Raw genomic sequence first — 20634 nt, forward strand, 5'->3', positions numbered from 1 at the left:
TGGGAACTTGTATTCAGGTGTAGGATATGACATGGTATTATTGTGTTATACTTGCGTCCAGGTCTATATTACCATGTATTGGTGTGTATACTTGCAGTCCGGTGATGATAATACTGGTCTTAGTGTGCTAGTTCTTGTAATTCCGGTGTATAATCTGACTTGGTGGTATTCGTGTGTTATCCTGCACTCAAGTGTGTGATATGACGTTAGTAGTGTGGTATACTTGTAGTCCGGTGTGACAATAAGACATGTATTATTGTGGTATACTTTCAGTTCGCGGTGTATTATATGACATGTTATTGTGAATGGTAACTTGTATGCCAGTGTATGATATCACATGGTATTAGTGTGGTATACTGCAGTCCATGTTTTGATATGACATGGGTAGTTAGTGTTGTAATACGTGTAGTCCATGTTTTAATAGGACATGGTTTCGTTGTATCACTTGCAGTCCATGTGGTATTTATACATGGTTTATTGGGATATACTGCCAGTCAGGTGTAATCTGACAACGTGTTAGTGTGGTATCTTTCAGTCCAGGTCAATATTATATGACATGGTATATTGTGCTATATTGTATCCAGGTTATAATATGCTACGTATTAGTGTGTCACCTTGTCTCCAGTGTAGATATGACCTAGTATTATTGTAGTATACGTGAAGTCCAGGTGTATGATTGACATGTTATAGGGTGTTCTACTAGTAGGCCACGTGTATCATTGACATTGTATTAGTGGTGGTATACTTGTATTCCAGTGTTTCATAATACATGGTATTAGTGTGGTAATACTTGCACTCCATTTGTATGATAATACATGGTATTAGGGTGGGCTTTTCCTTGAGTGCTGGTTACTATGACTTTGGTATTATGTTTTTATAGCGTGCAGGTCCATAGTGTATGATGTACATGGGATTAGTGTGGTAACTTTTATCCAGGGTGTATACTAAGACATATAGGATTGTGTCTCTTGCAGTCCAGGAAGCATATTTGACAGTAATTGTTTGTATCCTTGCAGTCCAGGTGTATGAATATGACAGGGTATTTGGTGATATACTGTCGTCAGTGTATAATCATGAACCCGTATTATTGTTGTATACTTGCCTCCAGTTGTATCATTGACTGGAGATTAGTGTATACTTGTATCCAGGTTAATATGACATGCTATTAGTGTGGTATACTTTAGTCCAGGTGTAGAACATGACATGGATTAGTGTGGTATACCTTCAGTCCCAGGTGTATGATATGACATGTATTAGGGTGGTATCTTGCGTCCAGTGTATGAATTTGATATTGTATTATGTGGTATACTGTAGTATCAGTGTATATATGACATAGTATTATGTAGGTTGACTTGCAGTCCAGGGTGTATGATGGACATGGTATTATTGTGTGGTATACGTGTTATCCAGGTGTATATATAATAGGAATTACGTACTGACCCACCTGCCCAGGTACACCACAGTGTGTGTTTGTAATTCTCTAAGCTGTGGAGTAAAAATTGGTCCCCCTTTTTATAACTGGATTTGAAACAGTCGTAAAAGTAGTTTATGATATACCAAAACCTACTTAACACTTAAGCTCTGGAACTCACAACGTGTTCGAGGTAGGAAGTTCATGTGTGATTAAATTAACGTACGAATAGCTCAGTAGTGACTTATTCGTACAAAAGTGCTGTTTTTCACTTAGGCATCAAGGAATGCCGTGACTCTTGAAGTTTGGAGACATTTTATACTATACAGTGTCAATATAACACAATCGTTTAGCATTTCTTAATTGTGATAGCATTGTTTGGTTCATGGTAATGCAGAACATATCAGTCCTTTCAATGGATGTGATAGGTCTCAACCTCGTAGTCTCACGCTTAGTTCACATCCAGCAAAAGGGCCTGTGAACCAACTTACCATCTGTTAAACCATATTCTTCCATTAGTTTTCTCGTGAACTATTTTATTTACAGCATTTTGGTCTGCGTTTAATGTAATTAAATATTTCCTTTTGTTCTCTATGTAGTTGGTATATTAAAATATAACGCACACTCTAAATATATGTTTTTGAACAAACATAAAAATCACTACTCACGTTTTTCTGTTTTTACTTGAATAGCATTGATGTGCGGATACTGTACAGAATATACGTTTCTTTGGCTAAAAGACCGGCTTTCTTTTGCCGTTTCCGGTATCCATAGTAATTGTAGGCCGCTATTTTTTCTGTTTTAGCTTGTTATAGTGGCAAGAACACAAGCGAGGAGTTCTCCAACGTCTTTTTCGATTCCTTGTTTGATAGAAAAGAGAAGAAAAAGGGATGATAAGTGAAATAAATTCACAGATTCTCACAGAGAACCTCTTAAAGTATCAATCTTATAAAAGCCATAATTTTTCAATAATCTTTCGAAATAATTGCGTCAAAGTACTTTTTCTAGTAATGTTAGACTTTTCGCTGTGGTTTTAATTCAAAATACTAAAGTAAAATGTTTCCTTGTTCCGACACTCCACCTAGAAAAAGTCCGTTCCAAAGTGTGAATCCAGATTGGGATTTTCCACAATTTTAGATTTTGAGGCAAAAAGTAACAAATTCTAAAAGAGCAAGAGAAATGGAGATCAATGGTGTAATTTGTTTTGTTTTGGTCGTGAAGGTAATAGATTTACGAGCATCTAAGTTTGGACCCGCAAGCCACTTCTACGCCTATAATACAACACACCCACCTCCCCAAGGTACTAAGGTACTACAATTGGCCTTTCTGGGACCAAAGTTTAGCGCTTACTAGCTTTACTATGCAGATTAAAAGGGAATCCTTTCTCCGCTAAATAAGACCAAACATACTAAAATCCAATGCGATGTTTGTTTTAGCCGCGCTTTACACTTTGATTCGCAAGAGTATCGATAAAACGCTAAGGGTAATCCAAACGCGGTTTCTATATATGGTATATAAATCATTGGTAACATTTTGTTACATGTTATTGGCGGCGCGCAATCGCAGAATCATTTGATATCCCGTTAAAACCAGGCTATTCTAGCACCTTTAAGATAACTAAACAGCACGTCCGTATCTAGGGTAAAAACAAGACTTACATTCTATCCGTTCAGACAAGCTGAGAAGTGGAGCCCGGAAAAAAGAATTTGGCAGCCTGTTGTGTGGAATAAAAAGGATGTCCACTACTGGATCAGTCTGTACTATTACTATTTTAACATTCATACAGGATCTACTCTTTATGCTTTTTGTATTCTTTAGTGGTATGATGAATAGAAAACATGACTTCCAAATGGCTTTAATAGTAAAGTATTCAAGGAACGCGGGTAAAGACTACGGTATATCACGGGCTATGAGTGACCACATAAAATACAGTAAATGTATGTAATTTGGGCTGTGAGGGGCCTCTGAAATGCACTCTACGCCCGGGATGTAGTCTTTTTCTCAAAACACATCATTCATTCACAAGCTAATCCTAATATTCCTTATTCTTGCAGTTGGTTATATCATGAAGAAATCGTAAACCAAACCGAGGCCCAAGAAATGATGCATTTCATTTAGTGTTTTCTATATAGGGATATCTAAACGAGCGCCAGCCGGCTTTGGTTTTTGGTTTTATCACGCCGCAATCGTACACTAAACCAAGATAAATGAGGATGGATTTCTAGCCCGCGCCAAACTCATCATAGACGAAGCGACGAGCATGCAACAAGTTTAAGACGTAGTTGGAAACATTTTATCTTGATCATAAACATTCAACTTTCCTTCGAAAATCATAAGTGTCCATTTGAGCATTCAGGTTGTTTTCGCAAGCTTAGCTATCTCGTACTCCTTCACACTCTTCGAGCTTCACTACAAAGATGCCCTCTCCTGTCAATGAAATCCTGTTGAAATATAATGTAATAAGGCAATTTCTAATAGGCTTACTTTGGTGTCCTTTTGAGTGTTGTGATCTTTGTAAAACTAGCTACTCCGCACTCCTTCACACGCTTCAGAGGTTCGCCTTGTGTTCATGTAATGTAATATTTGGAAGTGAATATGAGAGTTATAAGTTACAAGTTTTTAAGTACTACCATTAGAACTAGTTTAGACTATACCTTGAGTTTTTCAGTCACATAGAATGTACTCTTTATGATCTTTTCATATTCTTTGAGTTTTGGGAATTTGAAAAGTGCCTTTAAATAGTTTTTCAAAGTGAAAGATTCAGGATACGGATGAGGACTACATCACGGGCGGAGAGAGATAGAGATAAAATACAGTAAATGTATGTAAAATGGGCTGTGAGGGGGCTGTGAAATGCACTCTACGCCCGCGTTTTAGCTTTTTTTTCAAAACACGCCATTTAAAACGCAAGCCAAGCTCTGCTATTCTTTATCCTTCCAGTTTGTTGTATCACAAAGCAATTGAGACTAAATCGAGGCTAATGAGGATGGATTTCTAACCACCAAACTCATCATTACGAAGCGACGAACAACAAGTTTAAGACAAAGTTGGCAGACATTTTCCCTCGATGATAGACACTCATGTCTAAAGTTAAATCGATGATAAAAGGTTAAAAGTATATCCACATTTTATAAAATAGGTTGTAACCACAGAAAGACTAAATTGAGTTTGTTTGGTGCTCATTTTTGATTGAACGCCATCTTCAAAGGACTAGTTCTACCCGTCCTTTTGAAGCGAGTGAACTAGTACTAACCGTCCTTTTGAGGCGTGTGAACTAGTTCTAACCGTCCTTTTGAAGCGTATGAACTAGTTCTAACAGTCTTTTTGAAGCGTGTGAACTAGTTCTAACCGTCCTTTTGAAGCGTGTGAACTAGTTCTAACCGTCCTTTTGAAGCGTGTGAACTAGTTCTAACCGTCCTTTTGAAGCGTGTGAACTGGTTCTAACCGTCCTTTTGACGCGTGTGAAGTAATGGTAACCGTCATTTTGAAGCGTGTGAACTAGTTTTAACTGTCCTTTTGAAGCGTGTGAACTAGTTCTAACCGTCCTTTTGAAGCGTGTGAACTAGTTCTAACCGTCCTTTGGACGCGTGTGAAGTAGTGCTAACCGTCATTTTGAAGCGTTTGAACTAGTTCTAACCGTCCTTTTGAAGCGTATGAACTAGTTCTAACGTCCTTTTGAAGCGTGTGAACTAGTTCTAACCGTCCTTTTGAAGCGTGTGAACTGGTTCTAACCGTCCTTTTGAAGCGTGTGAACTAGTTCTAACCGTCCTTTTGAAGCGTGTGAACTAGTTCTAACCGCCCTTTTGAGGCGTGTGAACTAGTTCTAACCGTCCTTTTGAAGCGTGTGAACTAGTTCTAACCGTCCGTTTGTGGCGTGTGAACTAGTTCTAACGGTCCTTTTGAAGCTTGTGAACTAGTTCTAACCGTTCTTTTGAAGCGTATAAACTAGTTCTAATCGTCCTTTTGAAGCGTATGAACTCGGGAGTCTCGTTTCAGCGAATATTTACCAACATTCTTCACTCCCGTACATGATAATTCGCGATTGTTATTCGTACGGGAGTCGCGGTTCAGCGAATATTTACTCCTAAATCAGGTAAAGGGATACTCCTAAATCAGGTGAAGGGATACTCCTAAATCAGGTGAAGGGATACTCCTAAATCAGGTGAAGGGATACTCCTAAATCAGGTGAAGGGATACTCTTAAATCAGGTGAAGGGATACTCTTAAATCAGGTGAAGGGATACTCCTAAATCAGGTGAAGGGATACTCCTAAATCAGGTGAAGGGATACTCCTAAATCAGGTGAAGGGATACTCCTAAATCAGGTGAATGGATACTCTTAAATCAGGTGAAGGGATACTCCTAAATCAGGTGAAGGGATACTCCTAAATCAGGTGAAGGGATACTCCTAAATCAGGTGAAGGGGTACACACCTAAATCAGGTGAAGGGATACTCCTAAATCAGGTGAATGGATACTCTTAAATCAGGCGAAGAGATACTCCTAAATCAGGTGAATGGATACTCCTAAATCAGGTTAAGTGATAGGTAGGAGATATTTTTTAGTTCGGGTTAAATAATACTCCTAGTGGAATATGTGGTATTGGTTTTGTATCATTATGTTAAGACTCAGATGATCCATCCAAAACGCGCCCAATATCTTTACTACCAATCATGTCTAAAGTCTGTGAAAGAGCCGCACACTCACAACTCACCGAGTTCTTAGAAGAAAACCAAATAATATCCCATCTTCAGAGTGGCAACAGAAAACACCATTCCACTGAAACTGCCCTCCTCTACTTTACAGATGAAATTTTAAAAAACATGGATGATAAAAAGGTGTCAATCATTGCACTACTAGACATGTCAAAAGCCTTTGATAGTATTCGACACGACATTCTCCTGTCAAAGCTTCAAAGTATGGGAACTTCTAACACTGCTATGGCATGGTTTGAGAGCTACTTGTCCCATCGGAAACAAGTGGTGAGGATAGACAATACTTTATCTGACGCTCGCTCTCTTATCTTTGGCGTACCTCAAGGGACAATTCTCTCACCAGTTCTGTTTACTCTATATGTCAATGAGCTTCTATCTATCCCAAAGCATTGTCAAGTAATGAGTTATGTCGACGATACGAAGCTTTTTCTTGCCTTACCCTCGAAAGAAATCGACAAAGCTATCCCTGCTCTAAATGAAGATCTGAAAGAAATTGCAAAGTGGTGCTGCATGAACTCGCTTCTCATCGACCCAGATAAGACAAAAATACTAACTATTGGTGTACCGCAGCTCACAAAAACTTTACCATCACTCAAAGCAACACTGTTAGGAAAAGAGATCGAAGTCGTTCCTGTCGCTAAAGACTTGGGAGTTATTATCGATAGTTGCCTAAGTTACAACGAACATACAACAAAAACTGTTTCAAACTGTTTTTTTAAACTAAATAGAATCAATAGAATTAAACACTTATTAGACAGAAAGACAATATTATTACTCATGAACTCATTTATATTTACTAAATTATTCTATTGCTCTACAATATGGAGCAATACCACTAGGGCAAATAAAGCCAAACTGCAACTGGTGCAAAATTACGCGGCAAGGATAGTCCTTGGCCTCAGGAAATATGATCACATATCCAAAGGGATTAAGTCTCTTAAGTGGCTTAATATAGAAGATAAGTTATTTTTCAATGATTGTGTAATGGTACATAAATGCCTTCACAATCAAACACCTAATTACCTCACTCAGAAGTTTATATATAGATCTCAAATCCACACTAGATCGACCAGATTCAATGGGGATCTGAATCTGCCCAAATGTAGACTAGCTACGGGCCAACGTTCTTTCGCGTTCCGCGGAGCTAAAATTTGGAACGGTCTCCAGAAAGACTTAAAATGTATAAATGACTCTAAAATTTTTAGAAAACGACTTTTTAATTATTTAGTTTCAATAAAGTAGTTTAATTTACATATTGATTATAATTGTATATACTTATATTTATATTCTTATATTTTATATTCTTATAATAGTATCATTTATATTAGTGTTATATTATATTTATCTATATTGTTGCTGAAAAGCCTTGTAAAAAGGAGCCTCAATAAATGTATGTATGTATGTATGTTCACCTCGCATTGAAGATAATTTTGAGAAAACAGTGTAATTAATTGCTTAATTACTGATGGGGGGCGGGGTGGGGGCGGAGGGTTTTGGGACGGAGGGGGGTTAATCGATCGATAATGGATTTATGAATTAACCAGATATAACTCAGTAGGTGCATCATACGTCAGGGTTGGAGGCCAAACCGAAAATCTTATCTTAAAAAGGACGACCTGAATGACGTATCTGAAATGAGAAAATATTACGCTCAAAGTAATAAGGCCAATTGCATTTTAAACGCGGCTATGAGCCTCAAACTGTGAATTGAAATAACTCGTTTTGTAGGTAAGCTTTTAAGTCTATTCATGTCCGGCCAGTTTAGGATTTCTTATGAACCAAACAGCAGGGATTTGATTATGGCTGTTTCTTTCCGTTCCAAATTAAGAACGATTTCCGTTATTTGATTTAATCCTAAATTTCACTGATTTTTTTAGTGTCGCTGTGATGATAAGTTAGAAAAACATTTGAATTTTCTTTCGTGATTAAAATTTACCAATGATTGTATATTTGGTCACTGGGATTGAATATTTAATATTGCGTGATATTGAAGTAGGATTTTCCTGTTTATTCTTATAATAATTGCTAAGTGAAAGCTTTCAATACCTGTAGCAAGCAAATCGGCCCACGCGAACATTTTACAGATTCGAAGCGGCCACTGAGAAAACTGGCAGCCATCATTTTAATAGACCGTGTGCTCGGCTGAAGACGTCTGATGGGACAACTGGAAGTGAGGGATCTGGAAAGATTCGTCATTAATTCTGAGAAATACTTTGAAATCTTTTATGGTAGTGATAAACGCAGGGAAAAAGGGGACAAAATGGGAGCAAAAACAACAGATTTAATTTCTAAACAATGTTTACATTGGAATAAAAAGATTTAAAAACATAAGAAAACAAAAAAAGCTTGAGTAGGTATAATGTTTAGGTCACCCATCCAGGTACTAACATGCTCGACCAGGCTTGACCCAATTTCTTTAAAGTCCAAGTTTTTTCCAGTGGGCCACGGTTGCATAAAATTAGCACAACAATAGCACTGGAAACAATGCACCGGATAGACTTGACTTTTTAATATTAGTTTTTCAACCGATTCCGTGCGTGGCAGAGATGCAAGGGATTAGCCGATATGGTCTGGGGGGCCGGCTGGTCTCTCCCCTGATGCTTCGGCTAGAACATTTTCTTGCGTAATTCGTACACCCAAGGGCAGAAGGATTTAATCGCCGTCAGGTCCGAAGTCCATACGACGCCTCAGCTCTGCGGATGTCTCGGGGGTATGGCAAAGTGGAGTCGATTTTTTGAATTTTGGTAAACTTAGGTTCGAACCCCACAGTATCCAGATAATCTTTTTTAGTATTTGTTTTATATCCAATTTTTTATCTTTCAAGTAACGAATCTACTTCAACCCGAAAATTATCGCGCTCGTTGTTTCTCAGTAATACCTCTCTATATTTCTCTATGTTTTCTTTTCATATGTTACTGGAGCTACTGACTGTCTTCCCAAAAGCATTGCCCAGTTCCCGTGGGCGGGCAAAAAATACTTGCTGAAAAAAAGAAAAAAAGATAGTTTCTGCAGATATAATAGACCGTTTTCTCAAGGTTGCGTACGCATCCAACTTGACGGGCCACAAAACTGAAAAACGCAAATTCAGTGAAATTGAGAAGCCAGTTTTATATTTAAAGAGGAGAATAGTCAATTTTATGAATTCTTATCAAAAACAAATTCATAGCAATGCTCGTGTTCTGGTATCGTGGTCCGTCAAGTTCCTTAAATTTGGATGCGCACGTAACCTTGAGAAAACGGTCTATACGGTTACAATACTTGACCTACCATGATCCAGGTTAGAGAATTACCACTCCTACATAGGGGGAAAAAACAACATTTATTTAATTTTTATTTTCAAATTCAAGCTTTCAAAACCTATCATAATATTTTCTTTAATCTAAAAGAACATATTATTGAATGTAAACGGTACAATCTGATCAACACATCACTCCCTTGCGCAGAATCTTTTACAGCACTGAGTCGAGCGCCACTATGCGAGGGGTTCGTAATAATCCTCATTTCTCTGAATATAAACACCATTGTAGTATATCTCTTTATGTTTTTGTTCTTCGTGTCCGGAGTTAAGCTTCATCTGTTTTCTACAAGACGAGATTCTCCTTTCTTTCAATAGCCACTAGTTGGTGGTAGGTATATTTACGTACATGTACGTAATTAGCCTTTTTAAACACGAACAATTGCTATATTAAATGTTTTATTCTAACGATAGTGTTAGTGAATCCCTAGGAACATATCATTTCCGTTAAAGAAAGACGCACTACAATATTTAATATCTGATGAGAAAACTCATTGACAGAGTATAGACTTACGGGCGATGTGATATTAGCTCACCTGGCAGTTGAGTGAACTCTACGAGTTTAGCTCATTATTTTCAATTGCCCTTGAAACTGAAGAGAAGAGATTTATTTTCCACCAACTAAGGAAAAGTTAGTATAAAAGCTTTTCTAATTTCTGCAGCTAAAATTCACAAAAATTTCACGACTCTGGAATTAGAGCAGCTTTTGCGTAAAAAAAAGACAACACATTTTTCTTCACGGAACATTCTCAATCAATAGTTTCAATTCGCAAAACTCAAATACGTCTTTCATTTCTCTCTCACATAGAATATTTCTGTATACATAGTTTTTTATTCTTGCAATTGGCGGAGCAATCTTTTAAGTTCTATGTAAAAGTATTCGCTTGTCAGACTCAATGTTTCTGTAAATAAAATGAAACCATTTCACACTAAGTATTTCTTGTTTCAGATGCTTCTGCTAAACAGATACCAGGTGTTAATCTTGTTAATATCGTTGAACAGCCAATCTTTACCTATACATGCAACGAAGGTGGGTAAAAAAAGGGGAAAAATCACTTTTGTTTCTAGTGTTGAGATTGATTCAATGTTGTTTGTAGTCGATGAAATCATCTCCGTATCGGAATGACTTATGGCGCCTTTCGCCTTTGGCGATGACAACTTTTTTTTGAAATAGGTGTATTCAGACCGGACCGCGAATGGAAGACACCAGTTTATTATATCAAAATATTCATATGAAAACCATTTTTGTATTGTATTGTTTTGAAGTCTAATATATTGTTCTTTTGGGAGTCTAGATGAAGAAGCACTCGTCCCTACAAAACCTTATTTATAAATTAGTTGTTTTTCAATTAGGTATTTCTTTTCCTAGCTCACGCTTCAATCCATCTTTGATCTGCCTACAAATAAAAATGGTCAAGCGTATGAAAGACGAACGGTGAAGATAGACTCTGCGAAGCATATCGAGTACTTCTTTGGGTCCCCTTACGCTAATGCCGCTGACTTCATATTCGACTTCAAAAAGGTTGGTAATACAATTCTAGTGATTTCATGAGTGGGATTCGCTGTAACTGTAACTACGCGTTGTGATTGGATGAATTACTGGAAGACAATGGGAAGCCATTTCAATGTTACGGCATGTTGTACGGTATAAGTGCTGTATGAGGGTAACGTAGAGTGTTTCTTCGTTATAAGCTAAAAGAAAACCATTCTTATAGGAAAGCCATTTCAATGTTACGGCATGTTGTACGGTACAAGTGCAGTATGAGAGTAACGTAGTGTTTCTTCGTTATAAGCTAAAAGAAAACCATTCTTATAGGAAAGCCATTTCAATGTTACGGCATGTTGTACGGTACAAGTGCTGTATGAGGGTAACGTAGAGTGTTTCTTCGTTATAAGCTAAAAGAAAACCATTCTTATAGGAAAGCCATTTCAATGTTACGGCATGTTGTACGGTACAAGTGCAGTATGAGAGTAACGTATGTTTCTTAGTCGTTATAAGCTAAAAGAAAACCATTCTTATAGGAAAGCCATTTCAATGTTACGGCATGTCCTCGTACAATTTACGTACTGTAAGTCTGTATTGTATGCTTGCCACTCATAAGAAAACCATTCTTATGACATGGAAAGCCACTTCAATGTTCAATGTTTAATTTTCATATTACTATAGAATTTAACATTGATAAGAGTACCAACGCAAAGGATTTGTTACGTATGGAGAGCTATTGATGAACTTCCTAACTCGAAAAATCTCAAGGTAATTAGTTATCAGAGTTTATTGCATTATTGCAAGAAAAAATTACAGATTTTTGTTTTTCATTTCCGCTCGTAACTCGTCTAAACTTATTGTATGCCTCTTGTGGGCCACAACAACAACAACAACAACAACAACAACAACAGTTCATTTGTACCAGCTTTTAGAACTACGAAATTAATAATGGAATAATAAAGAAAGAAAAAAATCAAAACTATCAACTGTCCGAACGTATGGATATTTTGTGCTATGAAGAGCATTGCAGAATAATAGTCAACTAACATCATACCTTTTGATTTTCACCTGCTTCAGCCTTTCAAACCAAACGAGGATGTCAAAACTAAAACTTTGGCATGGCGTGTGTCTGGTACCATCAGAAACAAACGTATCCTGGATAGCAAGATGAAACAGATGTGTAAGGGCATGGCTGTTTTTCTCATTACCCCAGCAGATAACGAAAAACCAGCTGAAGGACAAAGCAAAGGTTTGTTTCCAATGTTTGATTCAAACTTTATCGATGCCCTGAAACAGTCTCTGGGCTGATCAAAGTCGAAGAGAGGACGGTGGAGACTTTACAATGATAGAGTCCTTTTAACACCTTGGGCAATTGTTCACGTCTCTATCATTGCAAAGTCACCATCGTTCCCGCTTCAAGGCTCAGGCACGGTTACCTTTCAAGATGGCGCAGGGAACTGTGAAGGGGACTTTTGAAGTGTATTAGGTCTTGTAGAGGAAGGGAAACCGAAGAACGCAAGGAAAGACTTAACAAACTCTGCCCACATCTGATACTGAGTCTAGCAATCTAACTGGAGCCAGACCCCAGATTTGAAAGGGGTGTGCACTTGATTCCCAATAAACAGAATTATAAGGCTGAGTTACGTCACCCATCCAGATACTAACTTTTGCTACCGGGCTTGACTCGTAGGCTCCACAGTGGCTCTTGTTCCACCGAATCCAATTGGAGTTGATTTTGGCAGAAGGCAAATTAAAAAGCATACAGAATTCCAGGAATTAAATACACTAGAAACATTACCTTGTTTTTTTTTTTGTTCCTATGCTCGCGCAGAAACTTTCTCATGTGATCAGTAAATCATATATATTTTTAATTATTTCAGGGAGCGCAAAGCGATCAGGCTGTGGTGGACGTCTTTGCTACCGGGTTCAGCAGTGCTACATACCCTGTTATAAATGTAAACAATTGTGTATACCCAGGCAAATTTGTGCCGAAATTACTTGTTAAGAGGACCTTTGTTAGCGTTGACATGCCGTGTCCTTGCCGTGCCGTGACCGAGACCCTATCTGCAACTGTCGTGTCCCTGTCTGTGACATGCCGTGTCCATGCCGTGAGATGTCATGTCCGTGCCGTGCCGTGTCCGAGATCCTATCTGTAACTGCCGTGTCTCTGCCCATGACATGCCGTGTCCATGCCGTGACATGCCGTGTCCATGCCGTGACATGCCGTGTCCATGCCGTGACATGCCGTGACATGCCGTGTCCTTGCCGTGCCGTGTCCGTGACCCTATCTGTAACGGCCGTGTCCCTGTCCGTGACATGCCGTGTCCATACCGTGACATGCCGTGTCCTTGCCGTGCCTTGTCCGTGACCCTATCTGTAACGGCCGTGTCCATGCCGTGACATGCCGTGTCCTTGCCGTGCCGTGTCCGTGACCCCATCTGCAACGGTCGTGCCCCTGTCCGTGACAAGCCGTGTCCTTGAGATGCCATGTCCGTGATGCTATCTGTAACGGCCGTTTCCGTGCCGTAACATGCTGTGTCCGTGCCGTGCCATGCTGCGTCCGTGCCGTGCCGTGATAGTGATGTGAATGTGACGCACCCGTCTCAGCAGGTCACCGGTGGCTGAACAGTAACCTCACGCAGTAATCGAATGACGGACCGTTCCGTTCAGTTTGAGTTTTCAATGATATATCGTGATTCTAAATCATTTCTTTCACAAATGATACATTTATGAATACTGTTAAGATTTAAGATACACTTCCTAGAGTTTATTCGACCAACTTATTCAAATGGATATTTTTTCAATGATTGTGACCAAAGACATGCTTAGAACGTTAGTAAAAAACAATTACATTTGTGAGAATCATGATCATGAAGGGAGTGAAGAACGATCTTTCATTGACATTATTTCATACTTCATCTATTCTTTCTGCAGTGTAAACAAACCCAAATGTAATAAAGAACCAAGATTTTAAATCAAGATTTTCTCTTTCTTACTGAGCTGTTTACAAAAGCTTCACAAATACTATATTAATTTTGTTCAAAAAGTTTTATTCTTTCGTGGTGTGATTACTTTAAAATCTTAAAATAAAATTATGAAACGAAAAGAAAGGCACCCTAAAGCGCACAGAGAAAAAGAAATCACAAATAAATTAAATCGTAGATTTTCTAATTCCCAAATTTTTTTATACAATTGACTCCAACCATGATCTCATCCAGTAAAATAATGTGTTTCAAAAGTTATTTAAAAAAATAAGAATTCAATTTGGGCGGGAAGCTGTGACACGATTCTGCGTGGGAGTGCCAGAGTAGAAAGAGAAAGACGATTTGCTGATTACAACGATCGCGTTTTCAAATCGGAAAATTAATAATTGTTTGTACAAGGGGACCCCCATACTATGCCGGCTGAGATATCGCTTTAATATGCAGTAGATTTTGATACGAAAGAGGCAAACGCTTCTTCGTTGTTTTGGCTTCTACAAAAGGAAAACTGAACCGTCTTCCTGGATAAAGTTCCAAATTTAAACATGAGCTGAAAGCTTTGCGTCTAAAGTTTTTATTTATAAATTCTACGTAAATTAATGTTATTTTTCACGTTCTCAAAACAGCAGGAGTTATAGCACACATACTTGATTCAATGACGGTAGTTTTTCGGTTTTTCGGTGATTTTTTTGCGTTTTTCGGTGCTATTTCGTAAAGAGGAAGAGGAAGAAGAAGAAGAAGATATAATATAATAGTGCCATACAATCGTTGTCTATCGTGAGAACCATACGCAGGCGTAATAAACAATTCCATGAATAAACTAGAGAAGAAAAAAAAGCTAATTAGCAAATCTCAAGTCGACTTCACAACACCATACATGTACACCCTTGGTGGGAGCAGTGAATAATTGTGAATTGATGGGTTGCAAGCGTTCCCAAGAGAGTAAAAATACAAAAATATGGCGGCCATTGTGGTGCCCTTAACGATGGATGCTAATGACAAGTCTTTTGTTAAATGGCACCAACGCTCCCCCCGAAGGGGCGCAATGACGTAGCGTGCAATCGAAGAATAGTCAATGATAGTAAAGAATTTAACACGAATAAAAGATGAAAAAACTGTGAATCGCTGAGAAATTGAGAAATGATTGAGTGACAAGGCGAGTAAAAAATGGCAAGAAAGAAAAATAATAAAAGGCGCCAAGGGGATGTGTTCGGTATATTTTCAAGTTATTATTATTATAACTTATAAAAAACAGGTTTTAATGAGGGATGACCACAAGCTGCTCTATCGTAGCCGGACGCCATTCTCTGAGCATAAAGATTGTCTAAATTAATGTTTGTATGAATGACATAGATCTTACCATGACTAGAAAAGCTCTGCATGGATTTTCATCAAAAATTTATATTATTCAGTTTTCACTGGTAGGTAAATCGAGCGTTTGGCATGTATTGGGCTGTAGCGTGCTTTCTGACGTGATACAAGTCGGCTAAACATGAGCAGAAGAGAGAGTTAAAAAATGGATTTTAAAAGCTTGCTTAGTGCATTGTTTGTTTTGTCTTCAATGGCGAGGTTGAATTTAGCAGCGGAAAGCATTGATATAGCATCGAAAGTTGGCAAGATAACCGAAGGCTATGTACTTGACTTAGTGCCGTCTCGTTCACTGTATACAAACGGATTGTTCGAGTGCGCCATCACATGCCACAAGCGTTTCCCCTGTTATTACTTCAACTATCAAAGTGCTTTAGAGAGATCAGGGATATGTGAAGTGTTTCGGGAATACCTGTCTACGAAGGACATACATCGTTTGCTTCTGCCAAAGCCAGGATTTGTGTTCGTACAAACTGAATTATTGCTTGTAAGTTCAAAATTATAAAACATAGTTAATTTATGAATTTTACATTCTATCCTTTCTTCTTGTCCTTCTTCTACTACTTTATATTTTAAAACTTTTTTGTTTGTTTGTTTCCAAAGAGATCTTGCTTGGATTTCCGATCAGGCTCAAGTAAGTCTGGCACATACCATATCTTTGATGAAAAAAGTAAACTCATTTATGAAGTCTATTGCGATTTTACAACAGAGCCTGGAATGGTTTGGACTCTCGTCTCTTCGCGACGAAGCAACCAACTTCTTTCCATTCCATTTTTTACCAACTATGCGATAGATGAAGAAAACCCTAACTGGGTTAACTACCGCCTTTCTCTCGGCCGCATGGAAGCTCTACAAAAACTCTCGACTCACTGGCGTGTCACATGCAACTTGCCCACAGATGGGGTCGATTATAGAGACTATGTTCGGGCAAAGTTCTCTGAGGTGGATATCGTTCACCTTAATGGTAAGGGCTTATGCAAGCAGGTGGAGTATGTCAATATTCGTGGCTACAACTGTAGCTTATGCATGACTCCTTGGTGGCAGATCAGCTCGCATTTATTTCATACCGACAGTTGGAATTTTAAAATATGTGGTGCCATGTCTATCTCTGGATCTGTAAACAGTGAAGATAACTTCGGATACTATGGCCAAAAAAATGCTGCTTTTCGCTGTACTAAGGATCCCGATTCGACGACAAACTGGTGGTTTGGAGGCCATGCTTGATGCAAGGCAAGGCAAGGCAAGGCAAGGCAAGGCAAACCCATTTTTAAAACTTTGGGGAAAGAAAATATGTAGAAAAATAGACTATAAGCAGCTACGTCCATTGTTGTGCCAAATTACGGGGTATTGATATTTTAACCTATAGCTTTACCTTTATTATCTAGATCTTCTTTCTATGTCGATAAAAAGTTCAGAGTTTGGCGTGTTTTTCTTAGGTCATCAATAACAATTTGAATATCCCATTCTTATTGATGAAGAAGATGTCTACTTATAGAATAAGGTTGCACTTAGTAATAATGCATTTTGCTTGATATATAATTTCAACAATAATATAAAAATTATTAAAACTATCATCATACATCGATATAGAACAAACAGACGAAAATGTTATCACAGCTATTTCAAAAGAGGTTGTTGACATATATACTTTGTTTGTATGTAAACAATATAAATCACAGATTGTTTGGGCTAGCCTAGATAGATAGTTAAACGAATTCATGTTCACATCGCCCGTAGTGTTGAAGGTTTTGGTGCATGTTGCATTCCAAGACCGAAATGTACTGCGGACATGTAGCAAATATTGTATTTGGGAAAAGTTCGAGTGTCTATACAGTTTTGTTAACTTTTCGAATCCTTTATTGCATTCACATCGCCCATATTCAGTTGACCTTGGTATGCAACATACAACTTGCAGCACGCAACTTGCAACATGCAGCATCAAAATCTTCGCCATTCAAATAGCTCTACATAGACGAGGCTACTTTTAGATAGTCTTTTGCTATTAGATGATAATATTCTAAGTAATGCGAGTATACATTAGTCTTCTTGTCATGGCGTCCATAACAGATTTATCAGCTATTCCACCTAGCCACCTTTGTTATGGCGCAAAAGTTTGAATATCAAAATGTGGGTAATATTGTCTTGGAATTATGTAAATAGCTATAGTTTATGAAGAGAGTTGACAGCCAACTCCTATCACAGTCTCCTACCGTCATTCTAGTTCCCTTCATTTCAAAGTTCAAAGCGGTAAAAACTTTTAATTTTTGTCCGCCTCAGATTTATTCCCAAGTTCAATTGAAGGCAAATCTCTTTTTAGAAATGTATTTTCAAGTTAAATGTGGCAATAAATTAGTGTAAAAAAAGAAAGAATCGTTCATAAATCAATTTTGATTTCTAAGAAAATTCTGTATATGAATTTGGGCTTTATAACTAAACGAAAGAGTGATACTTCCACATTTCCGCAACATTTTACAAATTGTTGCATCATTTTCATCTTTCTCATAGTTTTGTCGGACATAAAATTTTGCAGCAAACCTTTGAGCCGTTGCTGAAGGTAAAACATTATTGGAGGAAAATAATCATCTATATATGGTTTTAGTAAGCGCAAAGCAACTCCTTTCTACTTAATTTGACGACAAAACATGCAAGAAAGCCATCACTTTTTTTCTCTCGAGCTCAAGTCATCGCGGTGATCATTCTTCTTAATGGGAGACAAAGCTGCCCATTGTGATGGCCTCCATGTGGGATCTTGTACAGACTTGGACTTTAGCTCAGGTAGTGAAGCATTGCCTCCTGGGTAATACCTACTGTCCAATGTCCTTTTAAGGGGAGGGGTTGCCTCAACGTAGTGAAGTAGACCAGGTTGTCCCCCTGCCTTGGCTAGCTTGACATATTCTGAATCCCACTCATGAGCTTCAAACTTGGACCGAAAGTTCCTTTTTTCATTTTTTACCTGCCATTGCTCTTTTTCTGGGCTGTAAATAAGACAAGAGACTTGTGAAAGAGGTAACAATCTTGTGGCATTGATGTTCCTCTTCGGCTCCCTTGTTTGCCACCACGGGACTTCGTATTCCGACCCCATACCTATCTGTGAAATTGGAGGAGCCTTTCCATCGACTACGTCTAGATTCTTCTTCTTTCTGCGACCGAATCCGAACTCTCTTTCATTCATGGGACCAGTAGAGATTCGCTTGTACCTGTTTCTAAGTCTCGACATTTTGTCTTCACGTTCTTGCGTAATAGCATCCACGTCAACTCGGTGTAATCCCAAACAGTCCACTTGCGATATTGGTGGTAACTTCACACCAAATTCGTTGGGCATATCTACAGATTTCTGATCTTCCAGTGATGTTTTGCTGTCTGTTGGGGAGTTGTAACCATTAACCAAAGGCTGATTTCTCATAGTTTCTTGTTCAGCGCCGATCGAATGCTTTCATTTCGTCTGAAAAATAAGTAAACAAATCGAACAATTTAATTTACCATAACTTTTACTGAAAATTCCTACAACATTCTGCTCAGAAATTCCTTCTAGTCTCCCTCCCGCTTTATTAACAAAATTAAGTCCCTTAAGGATTACTAAAAAAATGCGATGTAGTTTCGATCCTTTTTGCCGTATTAAAACCATGATCATTAGGAATTCGCTTTGGAGATTAAAAGAAGAAAAGGAACGACATACGTTAAGCCAAGAACAGAATTTTAAATGTTGAGAAATTCGTCATTAAGTTTATTTTATTCCTTGGACCTATAATTTGTTTTTACAGATGCATCTATTACTTTCGAGTTGTTGGAATAGCGCAGCGCAGCCGTGACGTCATAAAAACGAAGACAAAGGCGAAATTCGGACAAACAAACTTACAAGTTTACTTTCAGCAGATAATTTTCACAGCCGATCGCAGTTGATCTTAGTTTACATGGGTTATTATTGTAACTTTAAGTAAAAATAATAAAATCGGTTCGTATAATCCTCGTAGCGGTTAAACAGAATGCAATGTTTGTCCGAATCTTTAAGCTATTTTTAGAATCAGCGCGCTGCGCTATTATTATAGTGAAGAGAAGAGGAGAGGAGAGGAGAGGAGAGGAGAGGAGAGGAGAGGAGAGGAGAGGAGAGGAGAGGAGAGGAGAGGAGAGGAGATAACGAAATGAAAAGAGGAAAAGCCATAGAATACTGTGTATAACTGTGTATAACTGCATAACCTGGGCACCTCCTTATGCCCCACGGTCAACCGTCACAGCAGCCTTTACAAAACGACCAGTGGCAAGCACTTCCTTCAAACAAGTTGTAACTATTGGTTACCGATCATTTTAAGCGTATCATATCACGGCCCTCTGGGCATATGTTCATTAGCTAATATGTTTATCAATACTTATTAGTTTTTTGACAACATGAATTACATCAAAACTTGTTTGCAAAAAGTTAATTAAGAGTTATGAACACCGGAGTTAAACAACATTGTTGGTAAGGAGCGCTCAGCTTACCAATTAAGAAAAATTTTCCAATCCAAAAATGACATTCTGATGAGGTCAGATATCACTAAATGAATCCTTCAACTATTTCTGATAAATAATTGGTTCAAAGTCTGATGCGAGTTACATCATGACGGCTGTCTGTAAAAGCAAAACTAAATTAAACATTTAATAAGAGATTAAAATTGGCCTGTAAGAGAGTTCATCAATATGGGGTGACCGACTGATCATTTGTCGCAGTAGTAGTACGTAATGCTGCTAGAATCATCTAAATCGTCTAAAAGAAATCGATATTCTACTATTACTTTTATTTCCAAAATAGACAGATAGAAAGAAACTTGAAGTGGAAGATAAATTTGATTTAAAATTTATAAGAAGTTGATTACTCCAGTGAGCGAGCTATTTCTCAGTATCTAAATTCTGATTTCATCCAAGACCCCGGTCCAAGACAGTCTAGTCTTTTTGATGCATTGCTCTAGGGCTCACCTGGCGCCATTTTAAGCAGTCAAAAAAGATGTTCAGAAGGCGGTCGAAGCAGTCTAGGGAGCTGATGATGTTAAATAAGGTTCATTGAATTCATTACTACTCAAAATTCGTTAGTTTAGCAATGGGCTAGCGATGTTATTGTACTTCCGAGCATAGCAACTGTACACTGTGAATTCGACCAAGTACATTGTTTTCTCTGCTAGCTAGCATGACGAGAACCGTATTACTGTTTCATCGATGACATGAAATGAAATATATAGATTTAAATTTGAGCAAAGTACTTTTCGTTTGGTCAAATTAATGATTGCTTCTGAACATCTTTTTTGACTGCTTAAAATGGCGCCAGGTGAGCCCTAGAGCAATGCATCAAAAAGACTAGACTGTCTTGGACCGGGGTCTTGGATGAAATCAGAATTTAGATACTGAGAAAT

The 20634-nt window shown here is 38.1% G+C and overlaps 3 protein-coding genes and 1 long non-coding RNA gene across 4 annotated transcripts in view; 3 read left to right on the forward strand and 1 right to left on the reverse strand.

The window, feature by feature from the left end:
* Positions 1-9945: 9945 nt before the first annotated feature.
* LOC148905909 (uncharacterized) lies at positions 9946-10934 on the forward strand. Its single transcript, XR_016121519.1, has 3 exons — positions 9946-10049; positions 10368-10448; positions 10788-10934. It is a non-coding gene; the product is annotated as an uncharacterized LOC148905909 (long non-coding RNA).
* Positions 10935-11463: 529 nt separating this feature from the next.
* LOC116306655 (uncharacterized) lies at positions 11464-13074 on the forward strand. The gene is made up of 4 exons (XM_089038926.1): positions 11464-11487; positions 11586-11672; positions 11982-12153; positions 12785-13074. The coding sequence occupies exons 1-4, from the start codon at positions 11464-11466 to the stop codon at positions 12907-12909; spliced, it is 408 nt and encodes a 135-aa protein (XP_088895052.1). The 3' UTR covers positions 12910-13074.
* A 2241-nt stretch (positions 13075-15315) lies between these two features.
* LOC116306650 (uncharacterized) lies at positions 15316-17388 on the forward strand. Its single transcript, XM_031716729.2, has 2 exons — positions 15316-15740; positions 15857-17388. Exons 1-2 carry the CDS (start codon positions 15402-15404, stop codon positions 16475-16477), a joined length of 960 nt encoding a protein of 319 aa, XP_031572589.1. The 5' UTR covers positions 15316-15401; the 3' UTR covers positions 16478-17388.
* LOC116306654 (uncharacterized) overlaps positions 16860-20634 on the reverse strand; it is a 38274-nt gene continuing 34499 nt past the window's right edge. Inside the window, exon 21 of the mRNA XM_089038945.1 lies at positions 16860-18695. The gene's annotated coding sequence lies outside the window, so the exon portion shown is untranslated. The remainder of the gene's footprint in view (positions 18696-20634) is intronic.

Source organism: Actinia tenebrosa, unplaced genomic scaffold, assembly GCF_029948245.1.
Source record: "Actinia tenebrosa isolate PJP-AT-01 unplaced genomic scaffold, QUT_ActTen_1.0 PGA_scaffold6__47_contigs__length_16458017, whole genome shotgun sequence".
Lineage (NCBI taxonomy): Eukaryota > Metazoa > Cnidaria > Anthozoa > Actiniaria > Actiniidae > Actinia > Actinia tenebrosa.

Coding starts and splice junctions, on each gene's coding strand:
- LOC116306655 (XM_089038926.1), top strand. CDS start 11,464: ATGTCCTCGTACAATTTACGTACT. Junction 11,488..11,585: donor CCTCGTACAATTTACGTACT/GTAAGTCTGTAT, acceptor ATATTACTATAG/AATTTAACATTGATAAGAGT. Junction 11,673..11,981: donor CTAACTCGAAAAATCTCAAG/GTAATTAGTTAT, acceptor CACCTGCTTCAG/CCTTTCAAACCAAACGAGGA.
- LOC116306650 (XM_031716729.2), top strand. CDS start 15,402: ATGGATTTTAAAAGCTTGCTTAGTGCATTGTTTGTTTTGTCTTCAATG. Junction 15,741..15,856: donor TACAAACTGAATTATTGCTT/GTAAGTTCAAAA, acceptor TTGTTTCCAAAG/AGATCTTGCTTGGATTTCCG.